General features: G+C 46.9%; 1 protein-coding gene across 2 annotated transcripts in view; it reads right to left on the reverse strand.

Annotated features, from left to right (window-relative positions):
* Window positions 1-21,753, reverse strand: part of LOC134910249 (alcohol dehydrogenase 1A-like) — a 381,795-nt gene that overhangs the window by 113,151 nt on the left and 246,891 nt on the right. The window contains exon 6 of one of the 2 annotated variants that reach the window (XM_063918069.1): window positions 15,605-15,865. The exons of the other annotated variant lie outside the window; for it this stretch is intronic. Within the exon in view, the coding sequence (XP_063774139.1) occupies window positions 15,605-15,865 (261 nt within the window). The remainder of the gene's footprint in view (window positions 1-15,604; window positions 15,866-21,753) is intronic. 2 annotated transcript variants of the gene reach the window in all.

The following is a 21,753-nucleotide window of genomic DNA, read 5'->3' on the forward strand; positions in this document are numbered from 1 at the left end:
TGAACCACAGGTAGTGGTTCATTCCTATTTTATGTTTATAAAGTTGTCTTGCATGCCAGGATTTCCCGTTGCTCTGTTTTAGAATACTCTTGTCTGCTGCCGCTGGTGAGTCTGTGTAATTGCAGCTTGTTCCCATGTGTTCAGCCTCACCTGGCTGCTAATTGCATCTTGTCAGTTTAGAGTCATGCAACAGGGCAGCTGCATGGGATTATTAATTAGGCCTCTCTGTTATATGCTGGCTGTTTGCAATTCACAGATGCTGGTGATATTTCTTGGTTTTCAGTCTGCTTGAAATCTGAGCTGATTCCTGCCAGTCCCTGAGCTCCTGTATAGCAGTGTCTGACTAGCTGCTTCCTGTGTTGATTCCTGTGTCAGTCCCTGTGTCGATTCCTGTGTCTGATCCCGTGTCCAGCTGTGAGGCGTTCCTGCCCTGAGGTCCAGTGGCTTTGCCTATCCCTGGTCAAGTTCCTGGTTTCCTAGTGTCCACCGGTCTGTCGCTTGGGATTCTGCCTGTCCTCCAGTTCTGAGAGTGTGTGTCGGCATCATTGAGGGTTCCTGTCCGTTTGCCAGTATTCGTACCGGTTCTGTGAGTAGCGGCTTTGCCGCGTCCGTTGGCATAGGCCGCTGTATTCCATTATTATTTCTGTCCCTGGTGTTTTGCAGAGGGTTCTGCTTATGCTGTCACCGCCGGTACACAAAGGTATTGTGTCGGCGTGTGATCAGCATTTCCTTTGTTGTTCTTTTCCTTTGGCGGTTTCTCCGCACATACTTTAGGTTTTTAGTTAGCTTGTAGCCCCTGGCCTGTTTGCTTAGTTAGAGGGCCTCTTGTTATCATCCTGTCTCTGATTTCCCTTTGTCTCTCACTAAGACCGGGGGGCATCGGAGTTGGGCAGACATAATCCGCCCTTCAAACGCGGCTGCCAAGGGCTCAAGAAACCATAGTCTCGCAAGGGATTTCTGACAGCACGGGTGAGACAACAGAGTTAGGGCGCCAGGGGCTATTTCCTTTCCATTCCCCTTTCCCAGCGTTACGTCCTGGTGCTCTGGACTCACTTCATGAACATCTCCCTTGTTCTGAGCACCAGGAACCTAACAGTGACCAGTCACAGTGGTGGTGTCCTTTGCTGCCATATTTCCAGTGTAGCTGTATAAGTCCCTTTCAGTGGTGCTGCATACCTCCCAACATTTCTTCTTTCTAAAGCGGGACACACGTTCCCGAAAAAGGGGCATGGCCTAAGAAAAAGGGGGTGTGGCTTCGCGGAGGACCCGTGATCACGAGCCACGCCCCCGTTTTCGTCACTGAAGGGGCATGCCCAGCGCTCTGTGAGCCGCTGGCATGCCCCCTCTCCCTCTGACTTCAGTGAATAGACGCTGTGCGCATGCGCACAGCGTCTATTCACCGCTGCTCTGATAAGCAGGGCAGCGACAGACAGAGCCTCCCAACTGCCCCCCCACCCCCACCGCGGGACACTGCGGCCCGCGGGTGGGACAGCGGGACAGTCCCGCGAAAATCGGGACAGTTGGGAGGTATGGTGCTGTGTTGTCCTGCATTAGACCAGGGGAAGTCTCTTGTGCATCAGTCCAGTGACCAGTCACAGTGGTGGTGTCCTCTGCTGCCATATATCCAGTGTAGCTGTATAAGTCCCTTTCAATGGTGCTGTGTTGTCCTGCATTAGACCAGGGGAAGTCTCTTGTGCATCAGTCCAGGGACCAGTCACAGTGGTGGTGTCCTCTGCTGCCATATATTCAGTGTAGCTGTATAAGTCCCTTACAGTGTTATTGTTTTGTGCTGCATTAGACCAGTGGTAGTGTCCTGTCCATCAGTCATTCCAGTGACGAGGCAGTCACAGTGGTATACGCTGCTGCTATATGTCCACTGCTACAGTATTATTATTATTATTATAATAATAATAACAACAACCGCAAGTCTCTTACAGTGTTGTTGTGTTGCATCAGACCAGTGGTAGTGTCCTGTCCATCAGTCATTCCAGTTACGAGGCAGTCACAGTGGTATATGCAGAGCCGGCCCTAACAAATATGATGCCCTAGGCAAGATTTTGGCTGGTGCCCCCTAGGACCGCCGCTAGTTCTGCAGGAGATGCCTGCCATGAGTCAGCTGGCAGATCTGCTAACGTCGGGCGCCTTTTGTTTATGAAAATGCATGTTATTTGCATTACTATGTGGCTAAGATGCACAAGCAGCTTCTGCTGATTAAAATGATATGCAGCATGGCTATATTCTGTGTGCGACTGCGGCTATATCTGCATATGAAATGCTACATTACAGTGATTTCCAGGACTACATTGCAACGTAGCATTTTGTATGCAGATACAGCTGCAGTCACACACAGAATATAGGCATGCCGCATATAATTTTAATCAGCTGAAGCTGCTGGTGCCCCTAAGCATACCAAATGCCCTAGGCATTTGTCTAGTTTGCCTATGCCTAAGGTCGGCTCTGGGTATACGATGCTGCTATATGTCCACTGCTACAGTATTATTATTATAACAACAACAACAACAACAACAACAACAACAACAAGTCTCTTACAGTGTTGTTGTGTTGTGTTGCATCAAACCAGTGGTAGTGTCCTGTCCATCAGTCATTCCAGTCATTCCTGTGCCGCATATTGTCTTATATAACTCCCAAAAAATAATGGAGAACAAAAATTTGGAGGATAAAATAGGGAAAGATCAAGAACCACTTCCTCCTAGTGCTGAAGCTGCTGCCACTAGCCATGACATAGATGATGAAATGCCATCAACATCGTCTGCCAAGGCCGATGCCGATGTGATAGTAGAGGGCATGTAAAATCCAAAAAGCTAAAGTTCAGTAAAAATACCCAAAAAAAGAAATGTAAATGGTCTGAGGAGAAACGTAAACTTGCCAATATGCCATTTATGACATGTAGTGGCTAGGAATGGCTGAGGCCCTGGCCTATGTTCAGGACTAGTGGTTCAGCTTCACATGACGATGGAAGTCCTCATAACTGAGACCTTGACACTTATGTTGGTGTTTGATGTGCATCCGGTATCCGCCATTAGTGCAGTGGGATTTAGACAATTGATGGAGGTATTGTGTCCCTGGTAACAAATCCCATCTAGATTCAACTTTACTAGGCAGGTGATACCGAGATTTTGCCATTTAATTCCAGTGATTTGGACGTATAATTATTAATTACAGTGATCTTGCCAATTAATTCCAGTGATTTGGACGTATAATTACTAATTACAGTGATCTTGCCAATTAATTCCAGAGATTTGGATGTATAATTCCAGTTTGAATTTGTTTGTGTTGCTTGGCTTAGTCAAACAGCTACCTCATTGCACCTCTTCGACATCTTTGCATGAGGTGCTGTTTGGGGCCTAGTTTTTAAAAAGTGCCATCTTGTGTGACACGGCCGTATGAGTCCAGGGGTATTGCTGTATTAGTCCTGGGGTACTGCCGTATAAGTCCACCAATTGCAGAATTTTTTAAAAATGACAGGGGCGTGCTGGAGATGCTGTCAGTGGACTGAACAATTGCGGCCCACTCTCGACATTCAGCCACTGCGTGACACTACTAGATGGGCAAGGTGGTTGTGTCACTTAGCTTAGTCGTACAGCAACCTCGGTGCACCTTTTTTTCTTCTTTGCATCATGTGCTGTTTGGAGACTATTTTTTTAAAGTGCCATCCTGTCTGACACTTCCGTATATGTCCAGTGGTACTGCCATTTAATTCCAGTGATTTGGACGTACAATTACAGTGATTTTGCAGTATTATTCCAGTGATTTTGCAGTATTATTCCAGTGATTTTGCAGTATAATTCCAGTGATTTGGATGTATAATTCCAGTGATTTGGATGTATAATTCCAGTGATTTGGATGTATAATTAAAGTGATTTGGACGTATAATTCCAGTGATTTGGACGTATAATTCCAGTGATTTTGCCATTTAATTCCAGTGATTTGGACGTATAATTCCAGTGATTTTGCCATTTAATTCCAGTGATTTGGATGTATAATTCCAGTGATTTGGATGTATAATTCCAGTGATTTGGACGTATAATTCCAGTGGGAATTTTATGTGTCGCTTGGCTTAGTCATACACTACCTCATTGCACGTCTTCTACATCTTTGCATGAGGTGCTGTTTTGGGCCTGGTTTTTGAAAAGTGCCATCCTGTCTGACACTGCAGTGCCACTCCTAGATGGGACAGGTGTTTGTGCTGCACACTTGTGTCGCTTGGCTTAATCGTACAGCAGCCTTGGTGCACCTCTTTTTCTTTGCATCATGTGCTGTTTGGGGACTAGTTTTTAAATAGTGCCATCTTGTCTGCAACTGCAGTGCAACTCCTAGATGGGCCAGGTGTTTGTGCCGCACACTTGTGTCGCTTAGCTTGGTCATACAGCTACCTTGGTGCAACTTTTAGGCCTAAAAACAATATTGTGAAGTGTGAGGTGTTCAGAATAGACTGGAAATGAGTGGAAATTAATGTTATTGAGGTTAATAATACCGTAGGAGCAAAATTATCCCCAAGTTCTGTGAGTTTAGCTGTTTTATGTTTTTCTCGAAAATCATCCAGATTCAAAACCAAAACCAAAACACGAAAGGGTGGTTTTGGCAAAACCAAGCCAAAACAAGAAAGTGGAATTAGAACCAAAACACAAAACACGGAAAGTGCCAGTCGCACATCTCTATTACATATATATATATAAATATATATATACGATGGGGTTAATCTATGGTTAACTCTTATTAACCGTGGCCACTAGCTTTCTCATGCACCCCTGTGTGGACTCTATTATCCTGAACCTGTCTCAGCTGTTCCTTAGCAATCATCTCTGAGCCAGTGTAAAAGGTGACTAGTGTACCTTTAAAAGCCATAAAGGGTGTGGCAGGTACACATTAAATCTAGCAGGCAGATGATGTGTGTAACAGCAGTGAAGTAGTCAGGTTTTGAGACTCTGTGGTAGTGTAGGACCTGCATGAAGGTGGGGTACCTTGGAGATCGGTGTGCAGGCTTCCGTGCATTGGCCAATCCACTAACTAAACCCCCATCATTTATTTATTGAATTGTTGAGGATAAGTGAGCTTACTTTGGTGAGTGCTGGGTTTTTTGTTTGTATTTATTAGAGCGATGTGGTCATGGGCTACATGCACCCCGCCCTGTGAGTGGTAAGTACAGCTGTGTACCCCGCTTTTGTGGTGGAGAGTGCTGTGTTACATGCACCCCACCCTGTGAGTGGTAAGTGCATAGCTGTGCCCCGCTTCTGGGGTGGCGAGTGCTGTGGTTTTCTCTCTGTGTGTGTGTGTATATATATATATATATATATATTTTTTTTTTCACAGAACAGAGTCCCGGGAAGCCGCATTGACACTCTCAGATATTATAATCCAGGTGTCCGGTAAAAGCAAGAATGATATAACATTACATATCCATCCCGCAACTCCAGGTTTATGGTAAGGACAGAACCAGCACACTGCCAAGTTTCAAGTAGTTTTTACTCCATGTGTCAAACAAACATATAGCGCCAGGCTCAGCATATACTCAGGGGCGGATTGGCCCACCAGGACACCATGGCAGATTCTGATGGGCTGGTCCCATACCCCCCTCAGCCAGGCCGATTCACACTGAGGCTAGGCTGGCTCACACTGCTTCCAGTACTTGTGGTTTTTTGGAACGCAATCCGGAAGTTAGACTAGCGGGCACTTCCAGGTGCCGCTAGCTGTGAAAACTGGTGAAGCTGTTCTACCAACGGGGGACCTGGAGAAAGTTAACCAGCCCAGCAGCATCCTCTCTCTGGCCCCGGCCAAAGGTCTCTTCAACGAGCCCGGCCCAGAAGCAGCAGCATAGCGATGATTGGAGCCGGGTTCACTACACCCGCCGCCACCCCAGCTCCCGCACTCTCACTGAACTGGCCAGAGCGGCGACTGAGCACTGAAGGGGACCAGGCAGAGAGGTGATTTTTAATTACATTATTTATTTTTGTTGTAAGGGTGTGGGCATCCCCGTTCACAGTGAACGTATCAATCGGGACAGTTTGGAGGTATGGTGACTCTGCAGTTGTATTATTATCAGTAGTGGTACTGTCTGCAGGGAACTGTTCCTGGCAGCCTGTAAGTCACATGCAATTACTGTGGGGCAGCAATGGTATTGTCCTGAGGGCTCTGATCCTTAGAAGATGCAAAGCTAGCACTCCCCTAATTACAGTCCTATATATATAGCCAGTGGTGCAAGTAGAAAATAATTCTCAGTGGTACTGTGTGCGCACGCATGGGTGTGGCCACATGGTGCGTGATGCACATATGGTGGCCAGATGAACATATGACCCCAATAGCGCAGTGCCAGATACACATATGCCCCCAATAGTGCCAGAAACACATATGCCCCCAATAGTGGAGTGACAGATACACATATGTCCCCATGGTGCCAGATATGCCCCCACAGTGCCACATACAAATATGCCCCCCGCAGTGCCAGATAAAAATATTTCCCCATAGTGCCAAAAACACATATGTCCCCAGTGCCAGATATACCCCCATGGTGCAGATATGCCCCCACAGTGCCAGAAACACATATGCCCCCAGGGCCAGATATGCCCCCATAGTGCCAGATACACATATGCCGCCAGTGCCACATATGCCCCCCCAGTGCCAGATAAACATATGATCCCAGTGCCACATATGCCCCCCCAGTGCCAGATACAGACATGCCCCCAGTGCCAGGTACACATGCTCCTCCCCGCCCCACTCACCGCCGCTGTGCTGTGTCGGGAAGGAGAGCGCAGGAGAGGCGCGAGCTGTGCTCTCCTTCCCGACACAGCACAGCAGCGGGCAGCATACATGGTGGTCGGCTTGGTGGTACTGCGTAAACGGCTGGCAATTTCTTACCGGTACGCAGTACCGTCCCATACCGCCATACTTGCAGCACTGTATATAGCACACCTACAGTATGTTATTTAAAAAGATATTTGGACACAATTGAAAGGGACATAATAATTGTTTAACAAATATCAATAAATAATTGAATTTGAAATATATTTTAGACTTCATTTGAATCCTCAGATATATACAGTGCATCCGGAAAGTATTCACAGCGCTCCACATTTTGTTATGTTACAGCCTTATTCCTAAATGGAATAAATACATTTTTTCCCTCAAAATTCTACACACAATACCCCATAATGACAACATGAAAAAGTTTTTTTTGAGATTTTTGCAAATGTATTAAAAATAAAAAACTAAGAAATCACATGTATAGATGGAGCCACGCTAGTTGTGGCTCCGTCTGTGCCGCGCGCCCAGACGAAGATGCTCTCCTATTCTATGAATGGGAGAGCGTCTCTGTGCACTCCCGGCGTGACTATGCGGATGGATCGCCTAGTCACCCCGGGAGTGCACGTTTGCGATGGAACTGCCTCAGAGGAGCACTGATCCATCTGTACATAAGTATTCACAGCCTTTGCTCAATACTTTGTTGATGCACCTTTGGCAGCAATTACAGCCTCAAGTCTTTTTAAATATGATGCCACAAGCTTGGCACACCTATCTTTGGGCAGTTTTGCCCATTCCTCTTTGTAGCACCTCTCAAGCTCCATCAGATTGGGGAAAGCATCAGTGCACAGCCATTTTCAGATCTCTCCAGAGATTTTCAATCGGATTCAATCTTTGCCTCATCAGAGCAGAGAAATTTGTTTCTCATGGTTTGAGAGTCCTTCGGACTGCCATGTGCTTTTTACTAAGCAGTCGCTTCTGTCTGGCCACTCTACCATACAGGCCTGATTGGTGGACTGCTGCAGAGATGGTTGTGCTTCTGGAAGGTTCTCCTCACTCTACAGAGTAATGATGTAGGCTCTGACAGAGTGACCATCAGGTTCTTGGTCACCTCCCTGACTAGGGCCCTTCTCCCCCGATCGCTCAGTTTAGATGGCCGGCCAGCTCAGGGAAGATTCCTGGTGGTTCCGAACTTCCTCCATTTACAGATGATGGAGGCCACTGTGTTCATTAGGACCTTCAAAGCAGCATTTATTTTTCTGTACCCTTCCCCAGATTTGTGCCTCGAGACAATCCTGTCTCGTAGGTCAATAGACAATTCCTTTGACTTCATGCCTGGTTTGTGCTCAGACATGCACCGTCAAGTGTGGGACCTTATATAGACATGTGTGTGCCTTTTCCAGGAACATCTCAAGGATGATCAGTGGAAAAAGGATGCATCGGAGCTCAATGTTGAGCTTCATGGCAAAAGCTGTGAATACTTATGTACATGTGATTTCTTAGTTTTTTATTTTTAATAAATTAGCAAAAATCTCAACATTGTCATTATGAGGTATTGTGTGTAGAATTTGGAGGGAAAAAATTAATTTATTCCATTTTGGAATAAGGCTGTAATATAACAAAATGTGGAAAAAGTAAAGAGCTGTGAATACTTCCTGGATGCACTGTAAATACTCCCTTTTTCTTGACAATTATTGGCTACATCATACTGTATATTATGTTGTAAGGGTCTATTTTCCCATTAGAACACATTACATAATATTGGGGGTCACTCCGAGTTGATCGCTAGCTGCCGTTATTCGCTGCGTAGCGATCAGTGAAAAAAAAAGGATAATCTGCGCATACGTATGCACCGCAATACACACACGCATCGTACGGGTACAAAGTCCTTTGTGGTTTTGCACTGGTTCTAGCGACGATTCCAAACGCACAGCTGATTGCAAGGAGATTGACAGGAAGAGGGCGTATCTGGGTGTCAATGGACCGTTTTCTGGGAGTGTTTGGAAAAAACGCAGACGTGGCCGTGCATTTTCTGAGCGGGTATCTGACCTCATGACCGTGTCACTCGTCGCAGCAATCATTGCACAGGATAAGTAACTACAGGGCTGGTCTTGTTTTACACAAAATGTGTTTGCAGGCGCTCTGCTGCACAGGCGTTCGCACTCCTGCAAAGTGAAAATACACTCCCCCGTGGGTGGCGACTATGCGTTTGCACAGCTGCTAAAATCTGCTAGCGAGCGATCAATTTGGAATGACCCCCATTGTACTGTGTAATATTGTGACCAAATTTATCACAACAATTTAGAAATAACTGAACATAATGAGAACTGAATAAATTACATGTGTGGTTAAATTTTTTGTGTTTACTGATTCTACAAAAGGGGGTACTGGACAGAATTAACTCTTATTATTAGGGGATGTAGTTATGATCACAGTGGTCAGAATACCGACACCAGGATCCCGACCGTCAGAATGGTGGCAGCGGCGCCACGGCTATTCCCACGACACGAAACCCATAGAGTGTGAATAGAACCTAGAGATGAGCGGGTTCGGTTTCTCTGAATCCGAACCCGCCCGAACTTCATGGTTTTTTTCACGGGTCCGAGCAGACTCGGATCCTCCCGCCTTGCTCGGTTAACCCGAGCGCGCCCGAACGTCATCATGACGCTGTCGGATTCTCGCGAGACTCGGATTCTATATAAGGAGCCGCGCGTCGCCGCCATTTTCACACGTGCATTGAGATTGATAGTGAGAGGACGTGGCTGGCGTCCTCTCCATTTAGATTATAAGAGAGAGAGATTTACTGGATCTTAGGACTAGGAGGAGTACTGTAGAAGTGTAGAGAGTGCAGAGAGTTTACTAGTGAGTGACCACCAGACAGTGCAGTTTATTTAATATATCCGTTCTCTGCCTGAAAAAAGCGATACACACAGTGACTCAGTCACATACCATATCTGTGTGCACTGCTCAGGCTCAGCCCAGTGTGCTGCATCATCTATATATATTATATATCTGTCTGACTGCTCAGCTCACACAGCTTATAATTGTGGGGGAGACTGGGGAGCACTGCAGTGCCAGTTATAGGTTATAGCAGGAGCCAGGAGTACATAATATTATATTAAAATTAAACAGTGCACACTTTTGCTGCAGGAGTGCCACTGCCAGTGTGACTGACCAGTGACCTGACCACACTGACCACCAGTATAGTTAGTAGTATACTTATATTGTGATTGCCTGAAAAAGTTAAACACTCGTCGTGTGACTTCACTTGTGTGTTGTTTTTTTTTTTTATTCTATAAAAATAAAACTCATTCTGCTGACAGACAGTGTCCAGCAGGTCCGTCATTATATAATATATAATATATACCTGTCCGGCTGCAGTAGTGATATATATATATTTTTTATATCATTTATCATCCAGTCGCAGCAGACACAGTACGGTAGTTCACGGCTGTGGCTACCTCTGTGTCTGCACTCGGCAGGCAGTCCGTCCATAATTGTATACCACCTAACCGTGGTTTTTTTTTCTTCTTTATACATACATACTACTACGACATCTCTTTATCAACCAGTCTATATTAGCAGCAGACACAGTACAGTACGGTAGTTCACGGCTGTGGCTACCTCTGTGTCTGCACTCGGCAGGCAGTCCGTCCATAATTGTATACCACCTAACCGTGGTTTTTTTTTCTTTCTTCTTTATACATACATAGTTACATAGACATCTCTTTATCAACCAGTCTATATTAGCAGCAGATACAGTACAGTACGGTAGTTCACGGCTGTGGCTACCTCTGTGTCTGCACTCGGCAGGCAGTCCGTCCATAATTGTATACCACCTAACCGTGGTTTTTTTTTCTTTCTTCTTTATACATACATAGTTACATAGACATCTCTTTATCAACCAGTCTATATTAGCAGCAGACACAGTACAGTACGGTAGTTCACGGCTGTGGCTACCTCTGTGTCTGCACTCGGCAGGCAGTCCGTCCATAATTGTATACCACCTAACCGTGGTTTTTTTTTCTTTCTTCTTTATACATACATAGTTACATAGACATCTCTTTATCAACCAGTCTATATTAGCAGCAGACACAGTACAGTACGGTAGTTCACGGCTGTGGCTACCTCCGTGTCTGCACTCGGCAGGCAGTCCGTCCATAATTGTATACCACCTAACCGTGGTTTTTTTTTCTTTCTTCTTTATACATACATACTACTACGACATCTCTTTATCAACCAGTCTATATTATTAGCAGCAGACACAGTACAGTACGGTAGTTCACGGCTGTGGCTACCTCTGTGTCTGCACTCGGCAGGCAGTCTGTCCATAATTGTATACCACCTAACCGTGGTTTTTTTTTCTTTCTTCTTTATACATACATAGTTACATAGACATCTCTTTATCAACCAGTCTATATTAGCAGCAGACACAGTACAGTACGGTAGTTCACGGCTGTGGCTACCTCTGTGTCTGCACTCGGCAGGCAGTCCATAATTGTATACTAGTATCCATCTCCATTGTTTACCTGAGGTGCCTTTTAGTTGTGCCTATTAAAATATGGAGAACAAAAATGTTGAGGTTCCAAAATTAGGGAAAGATCAAGATCCACTTCCACCTCGTGCTGAAGCTGCTGCCACTAGTCATGGCCGAGACGATGAAATGCCAGCAACGTCGTCTGCCAAGGCCGATGCCCAATGTCATAGTACAGAGCATGTCAAATCCAAAACACCAAATATCAGAAAAAAAAGGACTCCAAAACCTAAAATAAAATTGTCGGAGGAGAAGCGTAAACTTGACAATATGCCATTTACGACACGGAGTGGCAAGGAACGGCTGAGGCCCTGGCCTATGTTCATGGCTAGTGGTTCAGCTTCACATGAGGATGGAAGCACTCAGCCTCTCGCTAGAAAAATGAAAAGACTCAAGCTGGCAAAAGCAGCACAGCAAAGAACTGTGCATTCTTCGAAATCCCAAATCCACAAGGAGAGTCCAATTGTGTCGGTTGCGATGCCTGACCTTCCCAACACTGGACGTGAAGAGCATGCGCCTTCCACCATTTGCACGCCCCCTGCAAGTGCTGGAAGGAGCACCCGCAGTCCAGTTCCTGATAGTCAGATTGAAGATGTCAGTGTTGAAGTACACCAGGATGAGGAGGATATGGGTGTTGCTGGCGCTGGGGAGGAAATTGACCAGGAGGATTCTGATGGTGAGGTGGTTTGTTTAAGTCAGGCACCCGGGGAGACACCTGTTGTCCGTGGGAGGAATATGGCCGTTGACATGCCAGGTGAAAATACCAAAAAAATCAGCTCTTCGGTGTGGAGGTATTTCACCAGAAATGCGGACAACAGGTGTCAAGCCGTGTGTTCCCTTTGTCAAGCTGTAATAAGTAGGGGTAAGGACGTTAACCACCTCGGAACATCCTCCCTTATACGTCACCTGCAGCGCATTCATAATAAGTCAGTGACAAGTTCAAAAACTTTGGGTGACAGCGGAAGCAGTCCACTGACCAGTAAATCCCTTCCTCTTGTAACCAAGCTCACGCAAACCACCCCACCAACTCCCTCAGTGTCAATTTCCTCCTTCCCCAGGAATGCCAATAGTCCTGCAGGCCATGTCACTGGCAATTCTGACGATTCCTCTCCTGCCTGGGATTCCTCCGATGCATCCTTGCGTGTAACGCCTACTGCTGCTGGCGCTGCTGTTGTTGCTGCTGGGAGTCGATGGTCATCCCAGAGGGGAAGTCGTAAGCCCACTTGTACTACTTCCAGTAAGCAATTGACTGTTCAACAGTCCTTTGCGAGGAAGATGAAATATCACAGCAGTCATCCTGCTGCAAAGCGGATAACTGAGGCCTTGACAACTATGTTGGTGTTAGACGTGCGTCCGGTATCCGCCGTTAGTTCACAGGGAACTAGACAATTTATTGAGGCAGTGTGCCCCCGTTACCAAATACCATCTAGGTTCCACTTCTCTAGGCAGGCGATACCGAGAATGTACACGGACGTCAGAAAAAGACTCACCAGTGTCCTAAAAAATGCAGTTGTACCCAATGTCCACTTAACCACGGACATGTGGACAAGTGGAGCAGGGCAGGGTCAGGACTATATGACTGTGACAGCCCACTGGGTAGATGTATGGACTCCCGCCGCAAGAACAGCAGTGGCGGCACCAGTAGCAGCATCTCGCAAACGCCAACTCTTTCCTAGGCAGGCTACGCTTTGTATCACCGCTTTCCAGAATACGCACACAGCTGAAAACCTCTTACGGCAACTGAGGAAGATCATCGCGGAATGGCTTACCCCAATTGGACTCTCCTGTGGATTTGTGGCATCGGACAACGCCAGCAATATTGTGTGTGCATTAAATATGGGCAAATTCCAGCACGTCCCATGTTTTGCACATACCTTGAATTTGGTGGTGCAGAATTTTTTAAAAAACGACAGGGGCGTGCAAGAGATGCTGTCGGTGGCCAGAAGAATTGCGGGACACTTTCGGCGTACAGGCACCACGTACAGAAGACTGGAGCACCACCAAAAACTACTGAACCTGCCCTGCCATCATCTGAAGCAAGAAGTGGTAACGAGGTGGAATTCAACCCTCTATATGCTTCAGAGGTTGGAGGAGCAGCAAAAGGCCATTCAAGCCTATACAATTGAGCACGATATAGTAGGTGGAATGCACCTGTCTCAAGCGCAGTGGAGAATGATTTCAACGTTGTGCAAGGTTCTGATGCCCTTTGAACTTGCCACACGTGAAGTCAGTTCAGACACTGCCAGCCTGAGTCAGGTCATTCCCCTCATCAGGCTTTTGCAGAAGAAGCTGGAGACATTGAAGGAGGAGCTAACACGGAGCGATTCCGCTAGGCATGTGGGACTTGTGGATGGAGCCCTTAATTCGCTTAACAAGGATTCACGGGTGGTCAATCTGTTGAAATCAGAGCACTACATTTTGGCCACCGTGCTCGATCCTAGATTTAAAGCCTACCTTGGATCTCTCTTTCCGGCAGACACAAGTCTGCTGGGGTTGAAAGACCTGCTGGTGACAAAATTGTCAAGTCAAGCGGAACGCGACCTGTCAACATCTCCTCCTTCACATTCTCCCGCAACTGGGGGTGCGAGGAAAAGGCTCAGAATTCCGAGCCCACCCGCTGGCGGTGATGCAGGGCAGTCTGGAGCGACTGCTGATGCTGACATCTGGTCCGGACTGAAGGACCTGACAACGATTACGGACATGTCGTCTACTGTCACTGCATATGATTCTCTCAACATTGATAGAATGGTGGAGGATTATATGAGTGACCGCATCCAAGTAGGCACGTCACACAGTCCGTACTTATACTGGCAGGAAAAAGAGGCAATTTGGAGGCCCTTGCACAAACTGGCTTTATTCTACCTAAGTTGCCCTCCCACAAGTGTGTACTCCAAAAGAGTGTTTAGTGCCGCCGCTCACCTTGTCAGCAATCGGCGTACGAGGTTACATCCAGAAAATGTGGAGAAGATGATGTTCATTAAAATGAATTATAATCAATTCCTCCGCGGAGACATTGACCAGCAGCAATTGCCTCCACAAAGTACACAGGGAGCTGAGATGGTGGATTCCAGTGGGGACGAATTGATAATCTGTGAGGAGGGGGATGTACACGGTGATATATCGGAGGGTGATGATGAGGTGGACATCTTGCCTCTGTAGAGCCAGTTTGTGCAAGGAGAGATTAATTGCTTCTTTTTTGGGGGGGGTCCAAACCAACCCGTCATATCAGTCACAGTCGTGTGGCAGACCCTGTCACTGAAATGATGGGTTGGTTAAAGTGTGCATGTCCTGTTTTGTTTATACAACATAAGGGTGGGTGGGAGGGCCCAAGGACAATTCCATCTTGAAACCTCTTTTTTCTTTTCTTTTTCTTTGCATCATGTGCTGATTGGGGAGGGTTTTTTGGAAGGGACATCCTGCGTGACACTGCAGTGCCACTCCTAGATGGGCCCGGTGTTTGTGTCGGCCACTAGGGTCGCTAATCTTACTCACACAGCTACCTCATTGCGCCTCTTTTTTTCTTTGCGTCATGTGCTGTTTGGGGAGGGTTTTTTGGAAGGGACATCCTGCGTGACACTGCAGTGCCACTCCTAGATGGGCCCGGTGTTTGTGTCGGCCACTAGGGTCGCTAATCTTACTCACACAGCTACCTCATTGCGCCTCTTTTTTTCTTTGCGTCATGTGCTGTTTGGGGAGGGTTTTTTGGAAGGGCCATCCTGCGTGACACTGCAGTGCCACTCCTAGATGGGCCCGGTGTTTGTGTCGGCCACTAGGGTCGCTTATCTTACTCACACAGCGACCTCGGTGCAAATTTTAGGACTAAAAATAATATTGTGAGGTGTGAGGTATTCAGAATAGACTGAAAATGAGTGTAAATTATGGTTTTTGAGGTTAATAATACTTTGGGATCAAAATGACCCCCAAATTCTATGATTTAAGCTGTTTTTTAGTGTTTTTTGAAAAAAACACCCGAATCCAAAACACACCCGAATCCGACAAAAAAAATTCGGTGAGGTTTTGCCAAAACGCGTTCGAACCCAAAACACGGCCGCGGAACCGAACCCAAAACCAAAACACAAAACCCGAAAAATTTCAGGCGCTCATCTCTAATAGAACCTTTGGTGAGCCACCGAGCCCACAAAGGGCTTTGTTGCTCTCGCCCCCTGCCGGCATTCTGGCTGTCGGGATACCAGCGTCTGTATTCTGACCGCCGGGATCCCCTACCCAACCCTACCTAGTACCTACCATTCATCCCACCCTTATATAATAAGTGAACTGCTAACCACACAAGTAACTAATCCTACATTTACATACCATGACATCTGTATTCCCGATGCATTCAAAAGAATAATGCACTCCATGTCCTGTTATCTCAATGATCACCTCCTCAATTGGCTTTTTGTAATCCTTGGGGTTGATGCATTCTGTAGCTCCAAACAACTTAGCCTTGTCAAACTTGTTATTATTTACATCTATTGCAATAATTCTTGCAGCTCCAGATAATTTACAGCCGATAATGGTTGACAGCCCTATTGCTCCCAAACCAAATATGGCACAAGTAGAGCCAGGTTCCACCTATAAAAAAAAAAAAAAAGGACATACACCTTAGAAAATCCTGAAGTAGTCATCCCAAAATCAGACATTTTCAGCTCACATAAGCATATCTGGGTTAGTAAATTCACATCTACAGATGTGCCCCATCATTGCTACTATCATGTTAAACAGCCATTCTAGTCATGCCTAGTCATGAGAGCACTTACAAAACATTTCATGCATTTTTTTGCTCCGAAAATGCATCTTATTTGCATCACTATGTAAATAACATAAACTTTGCTGAGTAAAATGATATGCGGCATGGCTATATTCTGTTCATTAGGGAGGGGCCTTAGACTGCACTCTAGGTGCAGTCTAAGGCCCCTCCCTAGCAAACTAAAAGTGTTTTGTATAGACACACCTGAAGGAGTGAGACACCTTCATTCTTAGACTTGCACCCACCCACACCTGACCCTCATTTATTTTAACTAGGGTACCTAGCATGACTGCACTTGTGAATATGGCACAATTCTAGGTAAGTCCAATTATTCAGAACAATAGGTCAGAAATGGGGTGGCTCCTGGGGTACGGGGCCTCCTGGACTGCCGTGGCTGGGCGACAACAGGGCATCGCAGCATTACATTTAATTTGGCACTTTCACCGTTTGTTTATTATACATGTTACACATTTTTTTCACTTATATTAATTCACCCCATAACACCCTTTTTTTCTCACCTCTTTCTTAATCCTTCTCACTACACATAATTATTCCCTGCGATGCCCTGGGGTTGCTTGGCTGTGGTTTTTTGGGGGGTCCCGTGCCCTGGGTTTAAACCCCTATAGTGTTAGGTACTGCAGCAGAGTGGAGTCCCTTGCCGCGGGGCTGCAGCTTCATGCATTGATCAATTCATAACTAAACTCCACTATTTATTATATGCTAAGCTATATGATATCAGTAATGCTAGAGACAGTGCACCTACAACCCCCCCCCCCCCCTATATTCTGTTCATGACTGCAGCTTTAGCTGTATACAAAATGCTACGTTACAATGTTATCCAGGAAAACACTGCTCGCATAGACTGGCCACAGCAGTAGTGATGCTGACGCCATGTTTCTGTTTGTACATGATCTCAGCTGACTGCAGATACAAGCCCTGGAAAGGGCCATGACATACCTGCGATTTTGCTGCCACTCCCTGTTACCACCCCATATGGTCCCTTCCTCTAAATTTCTCTACAATAAAAATTTCAATGTGAGCGCAATTGCAAAAGCACCTTGACACATGCGCAGTGCGTAAATATCTGTGATTGTGTACAAATATGAATTAGGACCAGTGTGCAGTCCAAAATGGTGGATGGGCCGCAGATAGTGTGAGCATCAGGAGGAATCCCACATGGGTAACAGCAGAGAGGGCGCCGGTCAGTACAGAGCCGGAGCTGCAAGAATATGCGAGCTGGCAGCGCTGCTGTCTGGTGGTCTGGCCGGTGGGAGGTTGCTGCTTGTGGAGCTGGATCACAGTGCTAAGAGGAGCAGCCAGGAGAAGCAGCAGACAAGAAACTGAGGAGGCAGCTGCGGGCAGGTGTGGAAGCCACAGAAGAGTACCCAGGGGTGCTGGAGCACACCGCTTGCGTCCGGAGCGAAGAGCAGTTTTAGGTGGGGACAAGCAGGTCAGCCGCTGGGGCACTGCGACCTGAGGGTGCGGCCGCAGTCACCCCACAGTAATGCGCCTGGACCCCGCACACCAGTTGCAGCAAGTGCCATGGGCTGCTTGGGTGCCCGCTGTAGCTGACACCATTGAGGGAGACAATCAGATGCTAGAGGTCCCACTTGACCTCTAACGTCTGGAGGAGAGCATGAAGACAGATGCTAGAGGTCAGGTGGGACCTCTAGCATCTGACTGTCTCCCTTAATGGTGTCGGCTACAGTGGGCACCCATGCAACCCACGGCGCCTGCTGCAGCCGGTGTGCAGGGTGTGGGTGGGTAGAAGATGCATGAAGCCAGTGGCAATGAGCATGAAACCCCTGACAATGAGCATAGAACCCAGAGCAGGAAACCCTTGGCAATGAGCATGAGACCCCTGGCAACGAGCATGAGACCCCTGGCAATGAGCATTATACCCCTGGCAATGAGCAGGTAATTTAAAAGTAATTAGAAGCCTTACTGTGGGGCATAATTTGTAAGGGACACTATTGTGTGTGGGGCGTAAAATGGTGTCAGGGGCATATCTGTATTATTATTATTATTATTATTATTATTATTATCCTTTATATGGCACCACAAGGGTTCTGCAGCACCCAGTTACAGAGTACATAAGCAAATAATCAAAACAGGAAAACAGTGACTTACAGTTGAAGACAATATAGGACAAGTACAGGGCAACTAAACATAACTACAACAGCAGATGACACTGAGACAAGTATGAGGGTGGCCGAAAATTGCCGGATTTGGGGCAGTTGAGGATTATTAAAGTAATAAAAGGATAAACACATGAGGGTAGAGGGCCCTACTCGTAAGAGCTTACATTCTAAAGGTGTATGTAGCATAATGTGTAATGGGCATTATTGTGTATGGTATAATGTGTGGCATAATGTGTAATGGGCATTACGGTGTGTGGCATGATGTGTAATGGGCATTACGATGTGTGGTATAAGTTGTAATAGGCATTATGGTGTGTGGCATAACGTATAATGGGCATTACGGTGTGTGACAAAGTGTAATTGGCATTATGGTGTGTGGCATAACGTGTAATGGCCATTATGGTTTTTGGAATAACGTGTAATGGGCGATATGGTGTGTGTCATAATGTGGAATAGGCATTACTATGTGTGGCATAATGCATAATGGGCATTATAGTGTGTGGAATAAATAAGAATTTACTTACCGATAATTCTATTTCTCGTAGTCCGTAGTGGATGCTGGGGACTCCGTCAGGACCAAGGGGAATAGCGGCTCCGCAGGAGACAGGGCACAAAAATAAAGCTTTAGGATTAGGTGGTGTGTACTGGCTCCTCCCCCTATGACCCTCCTCCAAGCCTCAGTTAGGATACTGTGCCCGGACGAGCGTACACAATAAGGAAGGATATTGAATCCCGGGTAAGACTCATACCAGCCACACCAATCACACCGTATAACTTGTGATCTGAACCCAGTTAACAGTATGACAAACGTAGGAGCCTCTGAACAGACGGCTCACAACAATAACAACCCGAATTTGTTTGTAACAATAACTATGTACAAGTATTGCAGACAATCCGCACTTGGGATGGGCGCCCAGCATCCACTACGGACTACGAGAAATAGAATTATCGGTAAGTAAATTCTTATTTTCTCTAACGTCCTAAGTGGATGCTGGGGACTCCGTCAGGACCATGGGGATTATACCAAAGCTCCCAAACGGGCGGGAGAGTGCGGATGACTCTGCAGCACCGAATGAGAGAACTCAAGGTCCTCCTCAGCCAGGGTATCAAATTTGTAGAATTTTGCAAATGTGTTTGCCCCTGACCAAGTAGCAGCTCGGCAGAGTTGTAATGCCGAGACCCCCCGGGCAGCCGCCCAGGATGAGCCCACTTTCCTTGTGGAATGGGCCTTGACAGATTTATGTTGTGGCAAGCCTGCCACAGAATGTGCAAGTTGAATTGTGCTACAAATCCAACGAGCAATCGTCTGCTTAGAAGCAGGAGCACCCATCTTGTTGGGTGCATACAATATAAACAGTGAGTCAGACTTTCTGACTCCCGCCGTTCTTGAAATATATATTTTCAATGCCCGGACCACGTCCAACAACTTGGAATCCTCCAAATCGTTAGTAGCCGCAGGCACCACAATAGGCTGGTTCAGGTGAAACGCTGACACCACCTTAGGCAGAAAATGAGGACGTGTCCGCAGTTCTGCCCTGTCCGTATGGAAAATCAGATATGGGCTCTTATATGATAAAGCAGCCAATTCTGATACTCTCCTGGCTGAAGCCAGGGCCAGTAGCATGGTTATTTTCCATGTAAGATACTTCAACTCCACCGATTTGAGCGGCTCAAACCAATGGGATTTGAGAAAATCCAAGACTACATTAAGATCCCACGGTGCCACTGGGGGCACAACCGGGGGCTGTATATGTAGTACTCCTTTTACAAAAGTCTGGACTTCAGGAACTGAAGCCAATTCTTTCTGGAAGAAAATCGACAGGGCCGAAATTTGAACCTTAATGGACCCCAATTTGAGGCCCATAGACAATCCTGTTTGCAGGAAATGTAGGAATCGACCCAGTTGAAATTCCTCCGTGGGGGCCTTCCTGGCCTCACACCACGCAACATATTTTCTCCAAATGCGGTGATAATGTTGTGCAGTCACCTCCTTCCTGGCTTTTACCAGTGTAGGAATGACCTCTTCCGGAATGCCTTTTTCCCTTAGAATTCGGCGTTCAACCGCCATGCCGTCAAACGCAGCCGCGGTAAGTCTTGGAATGGACACGGTCCCTGCTGAAGCAGGTCCGGTCTTAGAGGTAGAGGCCACGGATCCTCCGTGAGCATCTCTTGAAGTTCCGGGTACCAAGTTCTTCTTGGCCAATCCGGAGCCACTAGTATCGTTCTTACTCCCTTTTGCCGTATAATTCTCAGTACCTTTGGTATGAGAGGCAGAGGAGGGAACACATATACTGACTGGAACACCCACGGTGTTACCAGAGCGTCCACAGCTATTGCCTGAGGGTCTCTTGACCTGGCGCAATACCTGTCCAGTTTTTTGTTGAGGCGGGACGCCATCATATCCACCATTGGTTTTTCCCAACGGTTCACAATCATGTGGAAGACTTCTGGATGAAGTCCCCACTCTCCCGGGTGTAGATCGTGTCTGCTGAGGAAGTCTGCTTCCCAGTTGTCCACTCCCGGAATGAATACTGCTGACAGTGCTATCACATGATCTTCCGCCCAGCGAAGAATCCTTGCAGCTTCTGCCATTGCTGTCCTGCTTCTTGTGCCGCCCTGTCTGTTTACGTGGGCGACTGCCGTGATGTTGTCCGACTGGATCAACACCGGCTGACCCTGAAGCAGGGGTTTTGCCAGACTTAGAGCATTGTAAATCGCTCTTAGCTCCAGTATATTTATGTGAAGAGACATCTCCAGGCTTGACCATACTCCCTGGAAGTTTCTTCCCTGTGTGACCGCTCCCCAGCCTCTCAGACTGGCATCCGTGGTCACCAGGACCCAGTCCTGTATGCCGAATCTGCGGCCCTCTAACAGATGAGCACTCTGCAACCACCACAGAAGAGACACCCTTGTCCGTGGCGATAAGGTTATCCGCTGATGCATCTGCAGATGCGATCCGGACCATTTGTCCAGCAGATCCCACTGAAAAGTTTGTGCATGGAATCTGCCGAATGGAATCGCTTCGTAAGAAGCCACCATCTTTCCCAGGACTCTTGTGCATTGATGCACAGACACTTTCCCTGGTTTTAGGAGGTTCCTGACAAGTTCGGATAACTCCCTGGCTTTCTCCTCCGGAAGAAACACCTTTTTATGAACCGTGTCCAGAATCATTCCCAGGAACAGCAGACGTGTCGTCGGGGTCAACTGAGATTTTGGAAAATTCAGAATCCACCCGTGTTGTTGCAGCACTAGTTGGGTTAGTGCTACTCCGTCCTCCAGCTGTTCTCTGGACCTTGCCCTTATCAGGAGATCGTCCAAGTAAGGGATAATTAATACGCCTCTTCTTCGCAGAAGAATCATCATTTCGGCCATTACCTTGGTAAAGACCCGAGGTGCCGTGGACAATCCAAACGGCAGCGTCTGAAACTGATAATGACAGTTTTGCACCACGAACCTGAGGTACCCTTGATGTGAAGGGCAAATTGGGACATGTAGGTAAGCATCCTTTATGTCCAGGGACACCATAAAGTCCCCTTCTTCCAGATTCGCTATCACTGCTCTGAGTGACTCCA

Source organism: Pseudophryne corroboree, chromosome 1 (assembly GCF_028390025.1).
Source record: "Pseudophryne corroboree isolate aPseCor3 chromosome 1, aPseCor3.hap2, whole genome shotgun sequence".
NCBI lineage: Eukaryota > Metazoa > Chordata > Amphibia > Anura > Myobatrachidae > Pseudophryne > Pseudophryne corroboree.